The 26741-nt window shown below is 45.8% G+C and overlaps 1 protein-coding gene across 1 annotated transcript; it reads right to left on the reverse strand.

Annotated features, from left to right (window-relative positions):
• Positions 1 to 745: 745 nt before the first annotated feature.
• On the reverse strand, positions 746 to 26357 carry STUB1 (STIP1 homology and U-box containing protein 1). The gene is made up of 7 exons (XM_078595056.1): positions 26074 to 26357; positions 13458 to 13656; positions 10839 to 11004; positions 8651 to 8738; positions 6793 to 6849; positions 3704 to 3820; positions 746 to 2319 (listed from the first exon to the last, which is right to left on the reverse strand). Exons 1-7 carry the CDS (start codon positions 26164 to 26166, stop codon positions 2194 to 2196), a joined length of 846 nt encoding a protein of 281 aa, XP_078451182.1. The 5' UTR covers positions 26167 to 26357; the 3' UTR covers positions 746 to 2193.
• Between the last annotated feature and the right edge of the window lie 384 nt (positions 26358 to 26741).

Raw genomic sequence — 26741 nt, forward strand, 5'->3', positions numbered from 1 at the left:
GGAAAAGGTTCCCAAAGAATGAGCACCGTATCACTAAAATATGATTTTGGAATAAAAAAAAGTGATATGAAACTGGCAGCTAAATGAGGGCCATGCACTGTGATGGGATCATCTTGTGCTCGAGGGCATCGCAGGACTTGAGATGGCAATGGCTTGGGGAGGCCTTCATCTAGCAGTGAATAGGTCATGGGTGGAGGAATTTTTTTTTCACTCCTGTACATATTTTCGATTGAGTGCCCCTTTTGCCCCCAATCCAGTTGTGGAAATTCCATTTAAATGACCACGGCCACTATACTCTGGTTTTTTCGGTAAAGTCACGTAGGTTAAAAAACAAATAAATTAAATCACGTTTCGGAGGCAACACAAGCTTTCGTCTGCAGCAAGGGAATTTGTTGCCTCCGAAACGTCGTGATTTAATTTCTTTTTCTTTTTTAACCTACGTGACTTTACCGAAAAAACCAAAGAGTATGAATCCCTGCAGTCACGAAAGCTTCAAATCTAGAATCCATGACCACTGTTGGCTTACCACATAGTGCTAGATGTATTGACCCGAGAGGAATTGTGTTGGATTAACTCCTGACTGGGATTGAAACTGAAGTGCTTTGCCACGCGACATTATGAACAGTTTTTGTAGTTCATATTTTGCATTCTTTTTTTATAGCACACCTAATACTATCCTTGAGGATTAGCATAAAACACAAGTATATCTCAACACATTTTATATGGGCAAAACATCTAAGTACACTTGTTTTTCATAAATCTTTATTTGTCAAAAGAAAGTATACAATATATTCTCACCACTACAGACAGTGTGATATGTTCACTGAAGTCCAAGGATGCGGTCTCTGTACATATTCTGACAGGGAACCATAAAAAAGAAACGTCGCACAACGAAGCAAGCGTTGAAACAGCGCTAAACAAAGTTCCAGCTGCGATGAGCGAGACAACGGCAGAGCTCACCTTTCATATCTCAAGACGACAGGACTGGACTCTGTGCAACACCTGACAAGTACTGAGAACATTACATGAACATCGTGAAAGTGCATGTAACGACAAGTGCACGCGTCTGCATTATACACACACCAGCAAGTGAGATGTTAAACGGTCCTTGGTTCGAAACTTATGCTCACACCATGCTACTGTCCTGGCAGCCCTTAAAGTTTGGCAAATTCTATTTTTTTGTGCAGCAAGGGAAGTTGTTGCTCTGTAATTCGTGCCAGGTATCAATCATAAACTGGTCTTTGAGCAGGAAGTGTACGGCTAATCACATTACAGTGTTTGTGATCAAGTAGGAATTACTCCAATACACTGCAAAGTGATATATATTCAGCAGTGTTTGGCTTAAATGGACGTCTTTTAAATTAAACTCAATGTATGGCTAAACGTGCGTGCTTTAGGCAGTTTCAAATTGGTTTGGTCTGAGTTCTGCCAAAGCTCCCTACACTGCACCAGAACATACTCTTCTCGTGCTATCAACTGCTTTGAAAAATAAAGGTGCACTTGCTTGATGTCATGCTGTTGAGCGGTCTTTAATAATACATAACAGAAAGCCAAGTGGCCTTTAGAGAACGTTACAACAGCACTGCTACCTGCCGAGATGTAACCTCGTTTGTAATTCTAACTGGAAGCTGACTCAAGCCGGAGATATTTAATACGTTACACTTAAACAACATAAACGATGTCCATTTAAAAAGAAAAGTTTACCAAATCCCAGATTTGGTTGTCTTGCTTGTATTTACAAATATATGCATGTCCAATAATGTTTTTGTATATGTAAAGTAATTTTTTTTACAGCCAACATATCGATTTTCCTGCACAACTCTCCAACTCAGAAAGGTACGTGGATGGTTACAGTAGCTTTCTCAAGCTCACATTGTATACAATGGCAATTTTATTTATATCTACGCGTTCTGAATATTACGCCTTATCGGTGGAAAGGAGTATAACCACCCATACTGGATTAATCGCACTTACATGAAAACAACAAAAATCAAACCCATTGTAACACGCAACGTGAACGTGAACTGGTCTTCAACCCCAGCAAGTAGTCACCCATCCCCCACCCCGCCAAAGAAGCTCAGCGCACGCTCGGGCCAAACATCCGTACTGAAGCAGCCGAGTGACGGAATCTACGATCCGTAGGGGATGTGAGTGCTCCGTGCGCCTCACAGTGGCGTGTTCCAGTTAGAATTCTCAGTAATCCTCCACCCAGCCATTCTCAGTGATGAACGCGTCGATCACCTCCTTCATAGCCAAATTTGGGATGAGCTGGTCCTGAGTCAAGGGACTCCGTGTGATGGGGTCAAAGTGGCCAACCCGCTGCACGCAAGACATGAGGGGGGGGGGGGGGGGGAGAGGGGCGCACGGAACATTTTAGTCAACATAATCTCCAGTACCGCATACATTACCAAAGATTATGTGCATTGTGGTGGTAAATTCTGATGACCAAAATATTATCTGTCATCTTATTGCAGGTTACTCTCATACTCTAGTGTATTTGTGCAAGCTAGGCAACAAAGGAGCAAAATAGTACACGGTCCAGCCCTCTACATTCGAGTTCATACATTGGACACTGAACTGTTTTTCGTATTTTCTTGAGACAAGCAATTTTCAAAAGGGAAAGAATCGTAAACAAGAGTTACGAGAAATATGTTTGTGTCTTGTTTAAACTCATAACTATGCATCCATAATATTTATATGAAATGGAAATATTTACATTTTAATAGTCTCAATACATGCAATTTATGAATATGTATTTCCCATGAATAGACTCAAGCAAATAATCAAGTCCATGTGATGCTATAAAAGTAGAACATTTTATTTTACACATTCAATATAAGAGTTATAAAGGTATTTTCTTATTAATTTATTTTTATAAGTGGGTATTGATTTACGCAAGGTATGAATGGCATAATAAAGATGTATATTCAATATTTGCAAATATCTTTTCTTTGCTTAACACGTTTCAAAGGTCTGAATAATGTCAATTACTTACAAAAAATGTTAGTGTAACATATTCCATTATTTATTTTTGTATTCTACATAGATTTTTTACCTGAATACAAAACAACCCAATTACCTTTCTTAACAGTGTGAATAATGTCATTAACATGCGTATGCTCTAATGCACGTGTTTCTCTTTCCGTCTCTCAAAGTAATTCCAGGTATGCATCTCTTCATGCTTCTTGTGCACTTTCAAATGTTTGTTTTATATTTTTCATGAATGACCTTGCTTCTGAACCATGCATCACAACAGGTACTATGCACCGATTGAAACTTTCTTTCTAGATTTGAAGCTTTCGTGACTGCAAGGATTCATACTCTTTGGTTTTTTCGGTATGTGACTTTACAGAAAAAAACAGAGTATGAAAAATGTATTCTTTTGGCACACTTGTCTCACTTTTCATCATCATGCTCACCTTTTCAAAATCACTCCAATTTGATCTCATCTGCCTCTTATTTCTTGTCCACCTCTTTATGATACAGCAACAAATAACTTGTTAACTCACCACCTTGACCAGGTCAACCTTGTAAAAGAGTCCATGTGGACTGAAGTTTTTACCTGGTGAAATAAACTTTTGACAACGAACAAAGCAGCTCTCACTCAAAATACCTCGATCTAAGCGGAGAGATGCAGTTATACAATACACATACAAAACATTTTTTAAATGATATCCTTTATTAGCAAGAACAGCAGCAGTACCTGTAGATGCTCTTCGATGTTACTGCGGTCATATGTGATGCCGCTGGGCGTGATGCAAGGCTCCCTCATCAGCTCAAAGCTTATCTTTCCACACAGATAGTCCGGCACATCGCGCTTCTGAAACACACACGCACACACACCCTCAGTGGCCTGGCTCTCATGTGAGCCTGCTTCTTGTGACACACACTTGTGTATGGTTCTGATCTGGAACATTGGAACATTAATTGTAAGACACCTTACTGGAAACGAAGCCAGCACTGTCTCCTAACAGTAGTAAATGGTCAAAGTCTGAAAAAATATTAAAAGTTATTTTCAATTGGTTTAATAAAAAAAGGAAATATGTACCCAAACTCGTGTATGGGTAAACATCCATATCTCCGTTGGAGCTCTAAGAGGTTTGGTTTATAATGTGTGAAAGTCTTGCACAGCGAGATAAATGTCTTAATGTCCTCTCAAAAGAATGATGGACACGTTTTAAAATTACTAAACGAAACACCAGAGCTTAGCGACTTTTAAATAAATCTTAGACCTTGCAAGGGAACATAATTGCATGCATTGTGCACATTGCACAAATATTAAGTGAGTTCTCAGCTCATGTCATAACGATCGAATAGTTACAAGATAACTTTGCGTGAGCTAAACTTTGGTAAAGAGATTAATTTCCAACAAATTAAATGTCGCAGGAAGGGGAGTAATTCAATTAGAGCATGTCAACATCTGTTCATAACATCTATTGAGCGACATATAAAGCTCTGTAGCAAATTTCTCACTGTGGATGTGGTGAGTAATGTCGTTCCCTGAAGTTTGTATTATTTATAGATTTCCTTCATTACAAGCTGGCTGCGTGTGAGACTACCCTGTGTTTGAATCTGGCAATGCCAATCGTGGAAGTCTGCAATGACGGCGTATTCTAATGCATGACAACTGGCGTTGGGTGAGAGTCTGCAATGAACAACCAAGCAATATGAATTTAATCACACTGAAATAAAAACTCTCAACTATGTGCACATCAGCAAAAATAAGCATTAATTTTATAACACACTTATCGGGAGATGCAAGATGGAAAGACAGCTAAATATTGACCAAAATAGATATTCCATCATCAAAAAAATCCTTGAAAAACCAACCAGGTATCAGAGCTCAAGCGAGCGGCTCGCAATTGCAAGTTCAAATCCTCGTTGGGGTTTGATTCAGCTAGCTTATCAGCCCTATGGGGTCATTAAAGGAGTACCACGGTGGGAAATTCAACAGTGGTTGTCCTATGGATAGACTCAGCCCCAACATATAAATGTGGAGTTTCTGCTACAGGCTGAGAGCTGCAAACGTGAGATGAGCATCACCTCAATGCCAATTCCGATTAGCAGAGTTGGCTATGTACGGTGCCAAAGTTCAAAATAAATGCATACATCATACAGACTCCACACAGTAGTAGGGAATCACACCTTGGTCCTTCTTGCTGTGATGCATAAGTGTTACCACTGCACCACTATGCCACCCTCCGAAATACATACAGCAGTTTATTACTGTAATTGGAGGCTGAGCAGGCTCTGTATTATCTGCATTCGATTTTGTTGCACCCAACTGCATCAAACATTTGCTCCGGCAGACAATTGTGCACCATGGGCAGGCATGTGCACGCAAGGATGCACCGGTGATTGATTACTCACATTAAAGTTTGATCAGGATGTCTCTGCATTCTGCATTCTGAATATCTCAAGTAGTCACTGAGGTTCTCAAAAATCTCTCCGATACGGTTGTGATCAAGCAAATGTCAAGAAAAAAATTACTGTGACACTATACACTGTACATCAAACACTTAGGTCACGTGTTCAACAGCTGCGTATGCATCCCCGACTCATGTTTGCTGCTATCATGAAATGCATACCCAGATTGTTTCTGGCAGTTGCTATGTTCCAAGCGCTCTAAAAATTATTGTTGGCTAAGGAAAACCGTTAACGCAGCAAGCTGAGTGGATCTCCCAGCTCCTCCACTGCCATGTGGGCTCTAAACAATAGGAAAATAAATAAGCAGACAATACACCTCCACATTCTGTCCCTCCACGTAAAAAAATTAAGTTTTTTTTACCCATCCCATCAGGGACACATCCCCTTCTGGGAGTGCATTGCAGCAGCAATGATTCAACACAAGAAAATGTACGACAGGTTTCAACGTATAGTGTCTCATCACCACAGTCAGGCATGCTTAAACCATTGCTAAATTGCCCAATGTTTATTGGAAATGACCCTCCATGTTAGTTATGGATCCTAGTTCAACAGAAACATATGTAACACATAAGACAAAATAATCAGCGTCGTTGTGGAGAATGCAAGTAAAGGGAGGGATAGATAAGTGAAGGCGTATTTTTTTTGCTCATTCTTTTAGTTACTCATTCTCCACAACAATACTAGCTTTGTGTTATATATGTATACTAGTTCATAAAACCTGTCTTCGCCAGGCAATAAATATACAAATGAACCTGATATGATTTTTATTTTATTTTATCTACGACCAGACACTAACAACTACTAAAAACATATATTTTTTCACAAAAATAAATTGTTGACAACTTGATTCAACTTTTTATATTTCAAGATGTACCCAACAGAAACCGCTCAATTTAAAGAACAAAAATAATTTACTTAATACTCTGAGGGGAAACTCCGAAGTTTTACCGTTTTCGAATTATTCGAGTTTGAACATCACAAAATGCGTACTTTTTTCATTCAAACCCGCTTTAATCCGAAATATCTCAAAAACAATGAATAAGTAAAGATTGAATTAATATTTATATCAATGGTTCTCGCTTTAATTTTATTTTGCCATTTCACGCTCTATTAAACAACAACAAACTGCAATATTATATTTGAACTGTTTCTGAATGACACGCACAAACATGCTTATGGGGCATTTAAAAATAGAGATTTGTGGGTCTGAAAATGTTAATTTTTGGATTTGTGTCCTAAAAGCTACCTATGTACCAAATTTCAGAGTTCTACCTTGTCGGGAAGTACCCTAGAGGTTTTTGAGATATACAGATTAAGGTCTTTATACAGACGACAGGCCTCGCTAATACCAAAATACCAGCATACCTTCCGTCTCTCATCCACTTGCGCAAACAGATCATTGAGCTCCTTCATCCACTTGTCCTGGCAGAAAACAAAACAGATTAAGATCTCGAAACAAACTCTGTCATGTGCATTGTCAAGATAAACAAGTACCAACTCGGAAACAACTTCACAATTTCTTATAACCTTGCTCTATTCAACAAATGTGTAAACGTGTATCTGTTGCAACTTTTATATATGGTAAAACCCCACTCTCCAAAAGTAGACGTGCCCTCGCCTGTGTGATCGTTAAATTATTCTTGGGTACGATGGAGATATAGCCGCACACTCGCGCTCACTTGGCACACTGCATGCAAATGAAGTTAATGCGCGACCGCAAATAGATTTTTACAAAAGTTGAACTTTTAAGAAAACGATAACACTTAGAACCATCTCACACAAAAAAATGTTCAACACACGTCAACCCCAAAGGGTTCAAGTCAGTGAAACCCTGACAGAAAAACCTTGGGAAAACCCTAAGAAACTGAGAATTTGAGGAACAGAAACATTCAATCGTCAAGCAGATGATGGCAAGGCTACTTCTAGATAATGGGGGGGTGAAGGTGGATACCATGAGTCGCAAGAGCAACCTGTGAGACTTGACATGCATGTGTTTGTTGTTGGATGCTTGATATGTTGGACCTTTGCTCAGCAAATGCGATAAAAAAAATCACATTTAACAAAATTGCTGGTCGTTGTCTTTATTGTGTGCTCTTTTTAAAGTTGCAAGCTTACATGAAAACTAATTAAAATAATGTGAAAAAAAATCCATATGTTCGCATCAGTCACAACCAACACATTATCACCAAACTGATTAGAAAAACCAAATTGGGGAACAGAGTTGACATGTCAGATGGAGGCATTGGATGTAAATGGTCGATAGTTTTATAACCAATCAACATGAGTGCAAAAGCTGATGCAAGGAATTTGTAAACCACAGTAAAGTCCATTGAAGTGATTGGAATGGTAAAAAATTATCTTGAAGAGCAGTATGCATGTGTAATAAAAGACTCCGTCAGGCACTGCTGGTCTCCGCTTGTCTTTTATTTAGGTTCTTCTCCGCACCCCCCACTGGCCTCCTCTCAGACGAGTGTCGTCTCGCGCGCGCCCCGCGCACACTCCTTCTCGCGTGCCACGCATGCTCTCTCTCTCGCGTGCTACACCCGCTCTCTCTCTCGTGTGCTACGCCCGCTCTCTCTCTTGTGCCCCGCACGCTCCTCCGTTAGCTCCTCTATTCCCGCACTCCGCACACCGCTGGCTGACGGCGTGCTGAGGTCCTTCGGCCACGTGGCCGATGGCGCGGATCTTTCCTCACCACCCAACATGGCTCAGCCTCTTAACTTCCCCGGACTGCCCCAATCTCTTCCGGGCTCCCCCTTCTATACATTCCCCCCACATGACCCTGACTCCTCCCCTTCCGGATCGTCAGATCCGGCTTTCCCATACTACCCCGCTGGCTCCGCCCCCATTCACCTCACCTCCCATTGGAGCCGAGGTGAACGGTGGCCCCTCTCACACGCCCCGCAGACCAGGCTCCGCCCCCCAATACCCCCGGCCGTGCGATTGGACCAGAGCCCAGCAACAACCACATTTACGCTCGCATTACACATGCACACCTTTATAATCACAACTACTTTGAATTCAGTCGGTGCTATGGTTCACAAAGTTATGAGAGCAGTCATAATAATATAATACATGCAAATACATATTCACAACATAAAATAATTATCTATCCACTAGAAACTGTCTATGACAGTGCAAAAGTCAGACATACAAGTAGAATATGAAATAGCGCACCAAATGTCCACGCAGTGAATGGATGTAGAGTTCACATCCCACTTACATGCTTGCCTTCGATGTTTTCAATATCGTCAGATGTCAATTGCTCCTCTTTTTCATTCTTTATCTTCTCTTTATATGCCTCTATTTCCCTGCGGGGCAGAGTATAAAACCGTATTTTTATTCACTCAGTCTGTCAATAGCAGTGAAAAACTTCTATAACCGAAAGTGTTGCTGATTAACTCATTCGTATGAAAGTAACATTTTTTCGTGTTGCTGGCGCAATGCATTGTGGGAAGATTTATTTTTCAAAAATTCCACTCACTGGCTTTCCGTGGCTCCATTACTATTTCAATGGAAGGAACTTAACTGTCATGCATTGATTAGACGGATATGCTTAGATTCAGGATCATGATTCAATTCAAGGTTATGTATGTATATATTATGAAAAAATAAGAATAGGTTTTACCCTTTCTGGCAATAAAAACAGGTGTTAAGATGTTCAAACACAAAATTGAAATCCTTTGCAAGTAATCTGACACTGGTGAGACTAGGCCCTAAAGAAGGCTGTCTCTGGTGTAGGCCAATCAGTTTCAAAGACATTGCATCATCTATTGTCAGAGCATGTTTGTTTGCATGTTCACCACAAGTACGTGTGGTTAATGCAAACATGATTCCTTGCAAAAGGTCTCTATTTAGTATTTGAACATCTTAACACGTGTTTTTATTGCTAGAAAGGGTAAAACCTATTTTTTTTTTCATACTTTGATACTGGCAAAAAGGTTCCATTATGTATTTTTTTTCATTTTAGCGAATGTGGTGGCCTCTAGCCACCCCAGGGATCGCACAAACCCATTACATACAACACATACTCATTGATTCTTACACAGGAAATCTGATGCATGTATCACAAGCTAGAAGAATCGATATTAATACAACACTGTTAGATCCCTATTCATTGCACTCATGTTTCGTACTGTGCTTAAATATTGGCACAACATAACATAAATTTATACAACAGTACCACAAACTTGATTTTGTGCTTAAATGAGCATTTGGTGGTGCTCATCTGCTGATTACAACCCAGATCCAGTAGTGGTAATTAAAGATTCCTATGACAGTGGTTAGTCTATCAATAGGACAGGTGCACTAAATGTCCAAAATATAACGTGGCTGGGTGCCAGCACTCACAGAGTTCAAGACGTAAATGTCTCACAGCAGATTCTAATGTGGAACAAATTTGATTCTCTTAGAACATTCAATTAAGATATTGTAAGACAAACACTCAACTACAATCAATTCAGTGATGCAGTGCCCAAGATTACTAAAATTGCATTCAAGATTAAACCAAAACCGCTGACCTCTACAACTATATCATTTTCAGTGCTGATAACACATCGTAACATAATAATACCCTCTGTGTGGTCTCATTCACTGCCAGCATACACGGTCCAGTTCTTAAAAGAGAGCATAAACTGAAATATATTCTCCTATGATAAGTATTCTGATGGCATAAGAGGTACACTGTTAAACAAATATATATGGGGGAAAATAACATATAGCTAAACAAACCAGATACGTCTCACTATGATCAAATGTAATATACAAAAATGATCCCAATTACACTGCGATCACTGCAGTACCTGATATGCATCTGCAGTCTTATTTTGATCAATCCATTGCTGGATGAGGGCCACCTCAAGCTCTGTGGGTTGTGGGAGTTATTTTACCATATTTCACCACACTGGTCATTGCGAGCTGGAGGTGGGGAGCATAGATGTGGGAACACAGAAAGTAGAGAAACCCGATTGATGTTTTTGCACTGCCGTTTGCTGCCCAACAAATAACCCTACAGATCTGTTATTCATGACAGTCACCCATCCTAGCACTATCCAGTCTCAAACCTGCTTAGCGTCTAAGTTCTGTCAAGATCTGGTGCATTCCAGTTGATTTGGTCATAGGATTGGTGGCCAAGTGGTAGAGTGAACATAAATGCTGTTTGAGAGGTTGACTCAGCTCATCATCCCTCCAGGGTTGTTAAATGGGTACTACTTTGTGAAGAATTTAACAGTGGGAGTCCTATGGATAGACTCGCATCCACTATAGGAATGTAGAATTTCCACCAATGGCTCAGGAGATGAGCATCTTCTCAATGCTCATTTGAACAAGAAATCACTGTGACTTTACACTTTTACTCTATTTTTATCAACAGAAATATGTTCGACAGGAAGGCAATGGTGACACCTGCCTACCGTTCTTTCTGCTCCGTGATGAGCCTGTTGAGGTAGGCCTGCAGCTCAATCTCCTGCTGGATCCTCTTCTCCTCCAAGCTGCTCCACCTGCGCTTCTTGGCCATCCGTAGCGCACTGGCAATGTCATCCCCAAAGTTCAGCCTCTGCTCTTTGGCAAGGCTGTACGCTGAGGGACACACGGAGACACATCGGCAAGAGCGGCAGGGCCGCAGTTCACACGTGCTGATCCTGGATGGAAGACGGCAGCTCTAATCTACAGTGTCGCCAGACTGTGTGTCTGTATCGGGTGCTGGTTTTGCAACAACATACGTTATCTGTAGGACTGCTACCAACTACCACAATACAGGGGTGCTTCCAAAAAATGTTAACACTTCTGGGAATTTGCAACAATATCACGAGAAATGTGCCTCCGGGCTCTGGAAACCACCTGGAGAAGATTCCAGGCATGTGTTGACAATGATGGTGAACAAGTGGAGACTGACTTTTTGAAGCTATTAAATACATATGTTATCATGTTACAGTGTATTATCCGTTCTTTTTCCATTAAAAACGATAGTCCCATATAAGTGTTAACATTTTTAAAGCACCCTGTATACCATTTATCCTGTTGAATTACTGCAGGTATTTTCATTCATCATCTGTGTATCAATTGTTACCTCAATGTAATAATCCTAGAAGATGTACAGACCTAATGAATAATACTTGCATTTATCAGAATCAGAATGTTTTTAGTCTGTAAGAATCCGATAAGATACGAAGCTCTTATTCACGAGATGTGCAGTATTTATATTGCGCCCATAACATAACACTGAATCCCAGAGCGCAGTTATAGCTTAGTGGACCCCCCTAAAGGCAGCTGTGTTCCTCTGCGGCGCAAGGTGACTCAGCACCAGCCTGCAAGTGAACATTAGTCTCACAGTAGGTTTTTACCCTTTTAAACTGGTACAAAACTGACACCTTTATTCAAGGCATCATGTTTGCAATAACCACAACACAAGTAGTCAAAAAAGCAAAAAAAAAAAGCAACTCTGATAATGATAATAATATGCACTGTCCTTGAAGTTGATTGGTCCACACCCGAGACGGCTTTCTTTAGAGCCTAGTCCCCATTGGTGTTGGACCAGATGATACCAGAAGGCGAACAACTGGTGTCATCTGGTACACAGCGTATATATTTACGGTTAATACACACGCACACATTTCCAAACTAATATTGTCACATATATACACTAACCATGGTAATTAAGTGCTGTCTCTTTTGGTCATTTGCTCAAGCTTAATTCATTTGGGCCCTACAATGTCACGTTGTGACTTGTAACAGAAAGTTACTCGGTTGAAATTTATCAGCAAGGCGACAACATCCTGCTGATGAGAATGTTGGAACCGGTCCAGGGACTGTTTTCTTTAAAAAATATGTTACTGGAATTCACTTATCCAGAAGGTTCAATAGTTAATGTATTAAATTTTGATATATGTACAGTATATAAAGTAGGTAAGTGTAAATTGTTAAAGCAACCGAGGTTCTGCCACGATAGACCAAAAAAACTCAATCATGGCGGTGGAGGGTTAATAATTAACAGTGGACAACGGTGACAAATCAACATCAACCTTTGTCTCTTCACTGCTGGATGAAGGGCCTCCCCACACCTTCACCATCCCTCATCCCAGTCCTGTACCGCCAAAATCCATTTCATTTCCTGCACATGAACTTATCTCATCACTCCATCTCCTTGATGGCAATCCTCTTAGATGCACGCTCTTTTAGCGACCATGCCATCAGCACTATTACACCTTCCAACTATGTGTCCTGCCCAAACCTGCTTAACTTTTTAACAGTTAATAATGTGTGACAGCCAAAGGAGGGAACGCACTAAAAATATATTCAGCACAAAGACAGATTAATGGAATCTGCTTGTGTGCAGGTGCTAAATGAATTGTTACATCATGGCTTGGAGGCCTTCATTCCATATGTGGCTTGATAATATATCTATTGCAACTCCATCCTTGTTAGATCTTCATAAAGTAACCTGAAGAAACTCCAACAGTTGCAAAAATATCCTACCCATGTCATCCTCCGTAACGGTCATCCTCAACTCGACACCTTTCCTCCGCTCCCTCCAATGGCTTCCTATCATCTCCCGCAGGGTCGAGCTACAACATGGCCTGCCTGTGCCACCACCGTACCTCTACTCTCGGTCGTCCACCGTGTCTCTCTTCACTCCTCTCACCCTGCACCAGAGCTCACGGTAACAATCCCCGCAGCAGTAGTAACAGCAGCATCGCGACTCACAACCTCCTCTCTACACTGAGGACCAGGACGATGGTCACTGCCAGGCGTCGTTTCTCCATAGTAGCTCCCACCGTCTGGAACGCCATACCACTGCACATTCGTAGCATTCAATCTACACCTCCTTTTAAGAGACACTTAAAGGCCCACCTCTTGCCTGGCTATTGAGTGGCACCAAGCATGGCTAAGTTTGTTTCCAGACAAATGTGCTCTTTTCAATCAATGAAAGTCGTTGCAAGCTAATGTTGGACATATAAGTTACCGGGAAAGGTGTGTAAGTGTGTACAAGCTTGGTGTACGTGTGCAAAATGCAAGTTGGTGCATGTGCTGACCCAGCTGCAAGTTGGCGATGGCCTCATCATAGTTCTCCAGCTCCAGCTGGCTCTGGCCCATGAAGAAGTGGCCCTTGACCGACTGGCTGTCAAGTTCCAGCGCATGCTTGCAATCGGACACCGCCTTCTCCCACTGCTGAAGCTTGACGAAGCAGAGCGCGCGGTTCGTGTAGTACGCCGCCACAAGCGAGTTGCGTGTCTGTCAAAGGGAGAGGTGCACACAGCCAGGCAGTGTTTTCAAGTTTCATTTATTAGGTATAGCCCTGTGACCCATGCGGCTCTTGAGTCGGGTGGAACCGCAACAAACAAAATATGAACAGAGAACATCCCAAAGCGACGACGCGCAACAGAAACATCCTGGAATAAACCAGAAAATATTTAAAAAAACGTATTAAAACGCTGTGTGCAAAAATCACAATGTGGTGCAAGCCAACAACAACAACCATAAGACAATTTAGATTAACCATGTTTTCTAATCACGAAAATAAGCTATAAAATAATGTAACAACAATCTTGATTTGTGATTTATTTTATTTAATACCTACATAACGTTACCGAAAGAACCAAAGAGTAATGTAACAACAGTAATAATAGGAACTGTGATTTAAATTTAACAATAAACGATATACATAACACGTATGACCAGACTTGCAGCCATAGCTGGCAGCATGACAATCCCAGTGTATGATGTGTGAGTCAGCGGCAGCGTGAGTGACTGTATGTGCGAGTCAGCGTATGATGAGTGTGTCAGTGTATGATGTGTGAGTGAGTCAGTAGTAGTGTGAGTGAGTGTATGTGTGAGTGAGTCAGTGTATGATGTGTGAGTGAGTGTATGTGTATGTGTGAGTCAGCGCACGATGTGTTAGTCAGCGCATGATGAATGAGTCAGTGTATGATGTGTGAGCGAGTCAGCGGCAATGTGAGTGAGCCAGCGCACGATGAGTGAACCTGTGTATGATGAGTGAATGGGTCAGTGGTTGTGCGAATGTATGATGTGTGAGTGAGTAAGCGCATGATGAGCGAGTCAGTGCATGATGTGTGAGTCAGTGTATGATGCGTGAGTGAATCAGTGTATGATGTGTGAGAAAGTCAGTGTTGGCTCCCTCTGCTCGCGCCGTCGGCCCCCCCCCCCCCCCGGCTCCGTCGGGAGCGCGCACCACAGGCGGCCATCTTTTTTTATTTTCATTACGGCCCCCCCCTCAGCTCCGTCCGCCCCCCCCCCCGGCTCCGTCGCCCCCCCCCCCCCGGCTCCGTCGGCCCCCCCCCCCCCAGCTCCGTCGGCCCCCCCCGGCTCCCCCGGCTCCCCCAGCTCCCTCCGTCGGCTCCCTCGGCCCCCTAACAAACGGCCCCGCCAGCCGCTGCTGTGAGCGCGGCCCGGGAGCGCGTGCTTCACGCGGCCATACACGAGCACCGATGAGGATTCATGAATGCCGCTTCGTTCTAACGCGAGCGCACGTGCGCGCTACCGCGCGTGCGTCAGGCCGATGCACGGGCGGCCGCGATCGCAAGCCCTCATTAAAGTGACTGTTAGAGCATCAACACATTTGTGTTTTTCAGTGGTCGAAATAGGATATGATCAACGAATGTTTGACGGCAAATTTAAAAATCAATACACCAAATATTTGCCCAACACGGGGGTTGTGTTCTTGAAAATAGCCACAATCACCAAAACCATGATCCACTAACTTATGCAGCAGGATCATTGCGAGCAGTGCAGTTAGAGGACAGTACTTCTTTACAATGCACACAGGAATCTTGTGGTCAAACGCGAATGGTCAAGCAATAGGGACACAATCGGCGAAATATACCTCAAGAAATTTGGCATAAACAGTCAAATCCACGAGGGGCAAAGTTTGAGTGTACATTGTAGCACAATCAAACTTCACCCATCTCCGGTTTTACCTTTATAATTATACATATGTAGTGGGCTCAGATAGGCAAACACAACTTATTGGGAGGCAACACTATTTATTAACACCAACACTGTGTTACATAGGGTGGTAACCGCCGTCCTACTCTCGCTAACACACACCGTCTTCTCTAACTAACACACAACGTCCTCTCTTGCACTGACTCTCGGATACCCTAGCGTGACCCAGCCAGGTGGGCTACTGGCGGGTCCGCTGACCTGAGGCTTGACTCTTCTTGGCGTCTTCACGCTTCATCTTCATTCTTCATACAGGCAGCCCCGAATACAGAGATGAGGCCACTTATATAGGTCTCGGCGTGTCCGGCTCCACGCCTTCCTTCGAGAGCCCTTTCCGAAACCCCTCGGCTCCCACGTGCCCCCTAAGGTGGCCCCGGGGCCCCCGGCCCCCCACCGGGTTTCGGTCCCGTGTCCGGCCGGGTTCACCCAGAGTGCCGCGGCCTCACACCACCCCCTGTGGCCTCCCGAGTCCGTACCTAACGTCATTCCCGCCACTAGCCGGGATGACGTCATGTGTGTTCCGTCCGTGTGTGTGGACCCGCGGGGTAGTAACGCTCCGCCCGCGTAGTGACGTCACACATGTGCGTGTGTAAAGTAGTGACATTATCAGTCACTACACATACATTAAATAGTACAGTATTTACTTATAATAGTAATACATTTATACATTTGTAATAATCCTTCTTGAGACGGCTTCGGAATCAGTCCTTTTTATTTCCACTCCACAATACACTTTACTCACTCACTCTCCGTTGCTGGCAGACAACGGAGAGAGGACAGACTTCGCACTAAGTCCCCACCGCGCACGTGGCACCCCGAGCCCCCGTCCGCGCGTGACCCTGCTCTTGTCAGTCTCCAGTCTGCTCTCGATCGTTCTCTCTCACTCTCTCTTAATCCCTTCGTCACGTGGTCCCCCCAGCCAATCGTTCATGGACAGCTTCGACCATTCTCGATGGTTCCCTGCCAATCCTGGGACCACGCCCCTCATCCGGCTCCCCATTAGCTGGGGCCCCGAATGGCTAGGCCAATCACTCCTGATGACATGCCGTGATCACGCCTGGGCCATGGTCCCTATCTCAACCCTTATTGGCTACAAGCAGGACTGGCAAGCCAATCCCCACGTGAACCCTCTATAGCTGTTATTACATCACCCCCCCCCCCCCCCCCGGTAAAAAAATGTAGCCGTCTCGGCTGGGAAAAGGGTGAAGAACCAATTCCGCAACATCTTATTAGGGCACCAAGGTGCGTTTAACAATTCGAGGGTGAACCGGCGTCCCCGCGCCTAACAACATTTAAAACAGTCACCCTTAATAAAAAAAAATCTATACCTAATGAATGCGTTTGCGTGACGGGCCCCCTTTCGGTATGTTATATCGAAGGAAAATTCCTGTAACGATTCCAACCACCGGGCCAATTGGCCTGACGGCTGACCCAATTTGAGGGAATATTGCAAAGCCGCATGATCAGTGCGGACCAGGAATTTCCGTCCATAAAGGTACGGCCGGTACAATCGAGCAAAATGGACAATTGCCAAAAGTTCCCGCCTTGTCACGCAATATCGCGTTTCCGCAGGGGATAGAACCCTGCTGCCGTACGCCACCACCCTCTCAACCCCGTCCTTGTGTTGCGACAAAACGGCCCCAATGCCGATATCACTAGCATCCGTATCAAGGATGAACGGCTGCGAAAAATCTGGGTAATCTAACGTAGGCGCCGTGGCAAGGTGCTCCCGAAGTGCCATAAAGGAACTTTCTTCCTCCGTACCCCATTTAAACCTTTGATGTTTGCCAGTTAGAACGTGTAATGGTTTTGCCAACGTCGCAAAGTTCTTAACGAAGCGGCGATAATAGGAAGCGAATCCAATAAACCGCCGAACATCACCCACCGAGGTGGGTGTGGGCCACTCACGTACACACTTCGTTTTCAGAGGGTCAGTGGATACACCGTCCGAACTGACAATATGACCCAGGTAACGGACGGAGTGTTGCAGAAGGTGGCATTTCCTCCGTTTAAACTTAAGGTCAGCCGCACGCATTCTTTGAAAAACTGTCTCAAGGCGTTGGAGATGTTCCTCGAACGTGTGGCTAAAGACAATTATATCGTCTAGATATATGAGGCACGTTTCCCACTGCAGTCCCGCCAACACCAATTCCATGAGCCGCTGAAACGTGGCCGGAGCCGCGTTCAGGCCCATCGGTAACCGATTAAATTCAAAGAGACCTTGCGGCGTGCGGAATGCCGTTTTGGCTTTTGACTCGTCATCGAGGGGAAGCTGCCAAAAGCCCGAGGACAGGTCAAGGGTGGAAAAGAATTTAGCACCCGATAAAGCATCCAATGAGTCATCCATCCCCGGTAAGGGGTACGCGTCCGCTACCGAAATTTTGTTCAACCGGCGGAAATCAACGCAAAACCTCGTACCACCATCTTTCTTCTTAACCAGAACGACGGGCGCGCCCCAAGGGCTGTTGGACGGCTAAATAATATCCGCCGCCAGCAATTCATCTACTGCCCCACGCACGTGTTCCCTTTCCGCCGGGCTCATACGGTGTGGGTGCATACAGACGGGAGGCGCCGCACCGGTTTCAATATGGTGCGACAAAAGCGACGTGCGGCCCAGGTCCAACTAATTTCTGCTGAAAACATCAGCGTACCGCAGCAATAGCGAACGCAAGGCGTTCCTATGTTCATTTGACAAGGAAGAATTCTCTCCGCATAAATCTGCGATCCAGCGTTCTTGTGAACGATCATGCGGAGGCCCATCCGCGGGCATCCGAGCGCGCGGCGGTTTGTCACAAGAGGCGAAATCGGTAGTGGCGTGAGCCAGCACCGATCCCTCCGGAACAACAACACGGTCAGGTCCCCCATTCAAGACCTGTATGAAAGGTGCCTGACCTGGGCGCACGATCGTTTGTGCCGCCGCCAAAGAAAAAGATTTCGATACCGAATTCGATGGGGATAATAGCACGCCCTTCGCATCCCTTCCAATTTGAAGGGGTTTCCAGTAACGCAGCGGAATGAGCATTTGCGCTCCCGACGGAACCTCCACCGTAGTCGCAACGACAGCAGTAACTGCGTTACCTGTAGGCGCATTGGCCAGCAGGGAAGGCAGGAACGCCATCCTACGACCCCCCGGCATTTCCAAACAGTCCTGGTCGACCCGTATTCTCAGCGGCATCCGGCACAGAAAATCCGTACCCAACAAGCATGGAACAGCTAGCGAGCGAGAAATTAACACAGGTCCTGCGGCGGTAATATTTCTGATAGCGATGCTCACATCCACCTGTCCGCAGATAACCATGCTCCCCCCATTGGCGGCAACACACGCATCATTAACCTTGCGTATCCGCGACGCAGGAATGGACAACAGATGAAAAATAACATCAGAAATGATGGTAGCCGATGCGCCAGTGTCCACCAAGATACGGACGTCGACGCCGTCGATGGTACCTCGTACCGTCGACGAGCCCGACGCCGCAGCCACAATCCTGCGAGCCAATTTCTTCCACTGTGTAGCAGAACGTATCAATGGAGCAGGAGAAGTAAAATTAGCGTTAGGAGTGTAAGAATGAGTGCGAGTGGATGAGTGATGTGACACGACCTGCCGGGTGTCCGATTTGTGCCGACTCGCTCGAGGTTGTTGCAGCTCCGCAGCAGGTAGAGGAGATGGAGGTCCCCTTGGCGGAAGAGCCGACAGCAGAGGTCGGCAGCGGCAGTCACGGGCGAAGTGGCCCCGTCTGCCGCACTTGAAACACGCGGCCGACGTCAGCCGGTGGTCGGACAACCCGGCCCTCACACGCGGCCGGCCCGTGTAGTCGGCCCGCTGGTCGCGCAGCCGCCGTCCAGGAATCCTATGCGGGACAGCAGCAGCCAGCATGTCGTCGTCGCCCGAGTCGTCGGAGCAGTGGACAACCAGTCGCGGAGACCACCCCAGAGGCGGCCCGTCGATCTCGGGTTTCCCCGTCCATGCCGCCATCTGGTCCCAACGCTTGATATTAAACTTAGCGTCCAGGCAGCGCGCCACCCACCGCGATGAAAGCGGTTCGTGGCCGGACACTGGTAGAGAGATGTTGAGCTCCTGAGACAACTCCAGCATGCGGGAAAGGATGAGCGGATCCAAATGCTCAGCCGTTGCGTCGGGGTAGGCGGCCATGGCCATCGCCATCAACGCCCCCCGATAGGCCAACGGCGATTCCTCCGGTGCTCGGCGACGCGACATAAATTTTCTGGTGGCCGATGTCGGCGGGAAATAAAATTCCGCCATCTCTGTGAACGCATCCCGCAGTGTCTTCTTCTTGGACGCCGGGATGGAGCGGAAGATTCCCAGAGACACATCATCGAGCAGCGTAGGTAGCGCTCCCAGCGCTTCTTCCTCCGTCCAGTTCACAGATCTAAAAGCTGACTCGAAGCGCCACGTAAAAGCACTCCAATCGCCCCCGGCGATAAATTATTTTATTTGTGGAAGGCGATGTCCGCGGTGGCAGGCGCGTGCCGCGGGCGTCTCCAACTGCCGTTCCCGCTCTCAACTCGGTGCAGGCAAAATGGCGTCCGGCGGCCGCGTGGTGGTAGGCGCGCCCAAAATGGCGGCCGACGACTCCGGCGCAGCCGCCCCACCCAAGACGACGGCGTCCTCCCGCGTGGCAGGAGCAATGGCGGGTCCCGATTCCATAGCAGGGCCCCTTCCCGCGGCGTCCAGCTGATCGGCGATCTGGCGACCCACGGCTGGTGAGGACGCCACCACGGTCACCAGGCTTAGCAGAATGGCGCGCAACGACTCAATCTGCTCCGCCATCAGCCGCCATTCGTCTCCTGGTCCTGCGGTGGTCGCATCCTCCCCCGGTCGACGCTGAGAGGTTGTCGAGGCGAGTGTCATCAGCAGGCGGCACAAGGGCTGTAGCTCCCAACAGCTCATCTTCATCCGTCTCGACCTCTTCCTCCGATAGAGGCACAGGCAGGTTCTTTTTTCTGGGGTGTTTAGCCATCTTGACGATCGTCCAAACAGTCGCAGAATTACTTCTGACACCAGTGTAATAATCCTTCTTGAGACGGCTTCGGAATCAGTCCTTTTTATTTCCACTCCACAAAACACTTTACTCACTCACTCTCCGTTGCTGGCAGACAACGGAGAGAGGACAGACTTCGCACTAAGTCCCCACCGCGCACGTGGCACCCCGAGCCCCCGTCCGCGCGTGACCCTGCTCTTGTCAGTCTCCAGTCTGCTCTCGATCGTTCTCTCTCACTCTCTCTTAATCCCTTCGTCACGTGGTCCCCCCAGCCAATCGTTCATGGACAGCTTCGACCATTCTCGATGGTTCCCTGTCAATCCCGGGACCACGCCCATCATCCGGCTCCCCATTAGCTGGGGCCCCGAATGGCTAGGCCAATCACTCCTGATGACATGCCGTGATCACGCCTGGGCCATGGTCCCTATCTCAACCCTTATTGGCTACAAGCAGGACCGGCAAGCCAATCCCCACGTGAACCCTCTATAGCTGTTATTACACATTGTTATATCAAATTATATGATTAAAAGGAGGCAAATAATAGTGTACAATTCATAAATGCATAGAACAAATAATTTTCTCCGAACAAAATCACCAATTAAAGTAATCGCTTTCAAAACACTTATAAGACCTAGCTCACAAATACCTGGAACTCAATGCTAAATCCGTAGCTGCAGGGCAGCCATTTTTAAACTATTAACACCAAAAATCCATAATACATGTTTTTGGGGGTTTTGTTGGTTATATTATGTAGATTATGCATAAATTTACACAATCTAACCCAAAAAACCTGTATTATGGATGATACTGGTCGCAAAAGCCTACGTGTTAAACACTGAAAAGGTTAAATAACATTTTAATGAACAAACTACCCAAATAATGGCCTCTATGTTCACCATTCACAACCTATTAGTCATGTTCCGATTGCTATATATGTGTAGTGTGTGTATCTCACGAGGCACACACAAAAGTCTGGAGGCACCACGATTTATTAACAACTGAACAGGGCTGCGGGCTACAAATACTCGGGGTTATTCGAGACCCCCAAAGGGGTGGCTATGCAAACTGAGTCCCGACGAACGACGCTCCAAGTCCCCCGAAGCAACGCCGCAAGGTAAGCTCTTCCCGCCAGATAACCCCGATTGCTCCGCCTCCGTCCCTCTTATTTTCTCGAGCGTGGCCTTGCTCCGCCTCCAGCCACACCCTTTCCTCGGTCTCTCACGACGGAACCGGAGCTAGCGTCACATGTCCTCTGGGCCCCCGTTTCCGGGCCCCCTTCACTACTCCGTTTCAGCACGTCCCCTCTCTCTCTCTGGGACGGGACTCTGCTCTGTAGGGCCTGTTTCCCCGCTACGTCTCCATCGGCCCCATCGAGAGGTATGTGCACACTTATTTACCAGTTGTGGTTTTAGTCGGCTTATACGCTGTAGAGACGCTATTTACATCTCTACATCTGCATTAATTCACCTCCGATTCCTCAAAACAACAAAGTTCTAAAAAATATACTTATATAAATGTTACATTGAGGTCTCAGACACCACTTTTTTTACTTTAGCCAAAAAAACGGTAAGTAAAATAACATTAAACAAAAATCCCGTACCTGAAATTATATTGCAACCTGTATGTAGTAACATCAGGGATGTCACTGTATGGTGCCGGCCTGGAAGGGTCATGCCGTTCGATGTTCCTACATCGTGGACAGCACCGTGTGGATGGCTGTGTAATACCAGCCCTAGCGGGGCATGGCGAGTACTGGGATAGTGCGGGCACCACACACAGTGTGTAGTGGGGGCTCCCCCGAGGGGGAGGGGGTGAGTGTCAGCCCAGGGACAGGGTTTCCCCGGGCCGTGGCACTCTGGGTTGACCCCGTACACACGTGATCCGGAATGTCCACACAGCAGGCACCAGGTGGGGGGGACTAGTGGGTGATCCCATGTCCGGAGAGAGCTCTTGAGAAGGATCGAGAGGGAACAAGAATGTTCAGGAAGGTAGGCCGGGCCGAGGGCGTGGCCGAGCGGCCCTGACCGGAGAGGGATATAAGGCAAGTCCGTGAGAGGGACTGGAGTCACTGCATTCTACAGGCTGGAAGCTCAACATGTACAAGTGGGAGGCTCTACATCTCAAGCTGAAGCTCTCCATCCTACGAGGCAACCACGTGGTCGGAAGACCCGAGTGAGGGATCGACCCTTCGTAGCAGTAAATCGCTGTAGTCTGGTAAAAGGGCAGTTACCCCTTTTGTTATGAAATAAAAGTGTTGCCTCTAAAAGGAACAACGTCTGCGACTCAGTTGGACACATTACATGTACATTAGCTCAAATCCGTCCACCTGGATATCCGGAGAGACCATCACTGGGCTGTCTTCATCCTAAAGGTCCTCTTAAAATAAATCCGCCAATTACCTAAAGAACCACTTAGTTCCTCTAACTCCCTCCCATTGCCTCGTAAGCGCCTCCTTATTCCAATTTTTCTTGGTCAAGTCTTTCTGTGTTGCTGCTCCACGTTTCTGGAATACCCTTGGCCCTCATATATAAGCTTAGTTCCCTTCCTTCCACTCCCCCTCTTTACTTCCCAAATCCAACCAAGATACAGAGCATAGTTCCACCGGTACCCAACTTGTTATGGCGCCTCTTCCTCCCACAAGTTTGCACTGTCTTTTTCGACTTGCTTCTGATTGTCACTGTTTGACTAAACTATAGAGCTTGTATGCACTTGTACAAAACATTTGCATATAACATTTGCACTGTTTTTGATGCCGTGTTTCATTTACAACCGTTGAGTACACCGTGTGTTAGCCCTGTACTCGTTCTCTGTAATAATGACGCTTGTGTCTTTTCCCCTTCTTCTTGGTTCATTCCGTAAAGTCACGTAGAATGGAAATAATAAAATAATAAAATTAAAACATAATAAAATAATTCTCACGACGTTTCGGCCACAACGCATTCAGCCGTCCTCAGGTGAAGACGCTGTCTCCCCGACAGACCTGGTCTTCACCTGAGGAGGGCTGCTTGCGTTGTGGCCAAAACGTCGTGAGAATGATTTTATTGTTTTATTTTTATTATTTTATTATTTCCCTTCTACGTGACTTTACCGAGAAGAACCAAGAAGATGAATCCCTGCAGTCACGAAAGCTTTAAATCGAAGCTTGTGTCTTTGTTTGGTTGTTTCTGTGCTCATGCAGTATGCATATCCCTTTTAAAATAGGCCGGCTAATTGGCTAAGAAAGATAATCCGTGTAACAAATAAAATAAACTTAAAGCCCCGAACCAGTTTCAATATCCAGCGTCTCATCAGCAGAACCAGGGTTACTTGAACTACAAGATGTTTATAGGCTAGAATCATACTCAAGAGACACGAGTTTTAGTTTGATGCAAAACTTTATAATATAATATAGAAACTATTGCATTGTCCAAACAACCAGAGATATATGTTTGTTTTACACTTTTTCAACACTGGGGAGCTGTGTATCTGCATTATACTGAATTGCAGCACTGTAACTAGCTGCAGTTGTTTCCTAAGCCAATGAATGAGCAAGATCTGGTACAGATACAAGAAAGTGAATGAAGCACAATTCAAGTTCAGTGCAGAAAAACAACACGAATGCTACCAAGTAAGGGTTAGCAGCGGTAATAACGTTGAGCAACCACTCTATATGTTGCCGTAGAAATAGTACAGTACACACCATATTCTAGTTGCAAGGAAACCTGTAACATGTCGTCTTATCCATAAGTGAAAGGCTTTGGTCAACGTTAGACACCCTCACTGACACAGCACATTGCTACAAACTCCTGTCAGAAACTGTGGAGCTTACCTGAGCCTTCGAACCACCAACATCCCTACTGTTTGCACCTGTAGTAAAATTACTACAAGTCTGAAACTGTAAACAGCTTTAAAAAAATATTATATGGGCATATCAACTGTAATACTGGGTAAGCAAATGATAACATCTGCTAAAGTAACATTAGAGCTCGTAAAACCCCTGAATGGTTGTAGTCCAACTCAAAGAATCAGTGCGAGCCACCAGTGGTTAGCCTTCTGGTCATTTGAGTGTGATCCCAAGTGTTAGTGAAGAGCCTCGCCGTCATAGCTGATAGCAGTGCTCTATATTTCTGGTAAATCAATGTCTGTGACACATGTCCTTGTCTGTGTATATATTAGTGTAATAAGCACACTAAATACATTCAGATGTTTCTGCAACCTAATGTAAATATGAAGACTTTAAAAGTAATTTGTCCGAGCCAACGTTCATAGCAGGAAACGTATTTTATCTAGCGATTCATAGATGTGCACTGTTTTCGATTTTTCTGAAACGCAGTTGTTTGACCTAATTTGAAGTTGGATGCTTTTGCTATGATTTTAATTTGCTTTATGTTTGTAATTTGTTTTTACGTTATTGATTTTGTCGTATATGGTACCCAGGTCTCACCTGGTTTAGCAAAATGCACTTGCAACTTCCAATGGACGCACTGTAAATGCCGAAACATAGAACCCGAGTGTAGTTAACATTGATGGTGTGCCCACTCGAAATGCTGCTGTCAATGTCAGACGTCTCCACTGGCATAGCACTGTGTACACAGCAGACACAGTGAGGGCAACAGCATCAGCTTCCACATGTCTCCTGTTGATTGGCAGCGATAAAAACAGCCCCTGCCCCTGGCGAGGCGATCGTTAGATTATCGCCACGGCCCGAGGCACGTCCACTCCCACACCCCTATGCACAGCATGAGCGACGCCAGCGCCGTTATACCCCACCAGAGACCCTGCCGGCATGATCATGATACAATCAATATTATCAAAACTACGATCGCCCATCCACCACGACCACCATCATAATTACCATCGCAGTCGCCCTCATCACTTACCACCTCGAACACCATAAATGCCACAACCATCACCACGACCACTACCGTCGTTATAATCACCATAACAATCATTTTCACCACCACCAGATATATGACAATCAGCATTATCACCACGATCATCATAACCACCGCTATCAACCACATCACAATGATGAATATAATAAATCACCTCACCACCACGAACAAAACAATACAACCATAACGACGATTACCACCACCACATTCACCACTTATAAAACACACAAATGCATCACTAAAATTATTTACATCACCAATAAATCACCACCACCATAATTACCACCACCATCGCCACCAGCACCCACAACACTAAAGTATAATTAATAATCACCATTGGTACAACTCCCATCATGAGTACAACTACCATGGGTTAATGTAATTTTTATATAATTTAAACTTGTAATGCGCACAGTATTTGCTCACTCCCTGTTGAGAGAAGAACGCCTCGCGAGGAGGAACCAGACAAGAGGGGAGAGGGCATCAACAACTGCTGCCAGGTAGTGGTGAGCGGGCACCAGCGACAGCACAACCAACAACAAACGCCGTGTGACGTCACCATGGCGCTTGTGCCAGGCTTGGTGCACCACCCTCACCACAAATATCACTATTATAACCATCATCTTTACCACAACCACAATTATCAGCATCCTCACTCCCAGCACCACAATTACTGCATCACAATCATCAACACTACCACCAGCACTCATCACCACCGTCGCTACCACCGCAACCACCATCATCACCACCACCCACCCCGCTACTAACCACAACTATCACACCACTACCACCACCATCACGTCCGCGTCACTCACAATGGCCTTGGTGTAGCACTGGATGGCATCGTCGTATTTCCTGTTGCCGAACAGGCGATTGCCCTGCTCTTTGAGTTCGTGTGCCGTAGACATGGCGTCCGGCGGCGTGCGTCTTCGGAGCTCTGGTCCGCCGACTCTCGGGTCTCCTCCTCCTCCTCCACCTCCTCCGCTCTTCTCTCGCCTCTCCTCTGCTCTTCTCGCGCCTCTCCTCCAAACCCTTCTGCTGCCCCCTTCCCCTGCAGCCACGTGACGTAAAACCGACACCACGTGATGCAAACTCCCAACCGACGTCACGTGACGTCCGCGCCCCTCCCACCACCACCACTTCGCTGCCAAACGAGGCCGTGACGTGCGGGGATCGCCCCCACCAACCCCCCACCCCCCACCGAGAGTGACAGCGCCGCGTGACGAACTTCCGGTAATAGGGACTTGGCAACAACAGTGACGTCAGCACCGCGTGTAAGCGACGTCTCGAATTAAGTAATTGGCGCTGCCGTCTGCGCTGTCTGACTGTGTCCAACAGGATTCAGGGCCAAGTTGATTTCATTTTAACTCGACGAGAACACACGACGCGACGATCGTCTCATTTGCAAGTGACCCGGGGTCATCAAAACGAAAAAAAGGTACAAAAAAGCAATTGGCAAAAACAAAACAGAACTTGAACGGTG

This window comes from Lampetra planeri, chromosome 5 (assembly GCF_965212315.1).
Source record: "Lampetra planeri chromosome 5, kcLamPlan1.2.h2, whole genome shotgun sequence".
NCBI classification, from domain to species: domain Eukaryota; kingdom Metazoa; phylum Chordata; class Hyperoartia; order Petromyzontiformes; family Petromyzontidae; genus Lampetra; species Lampetra planeri.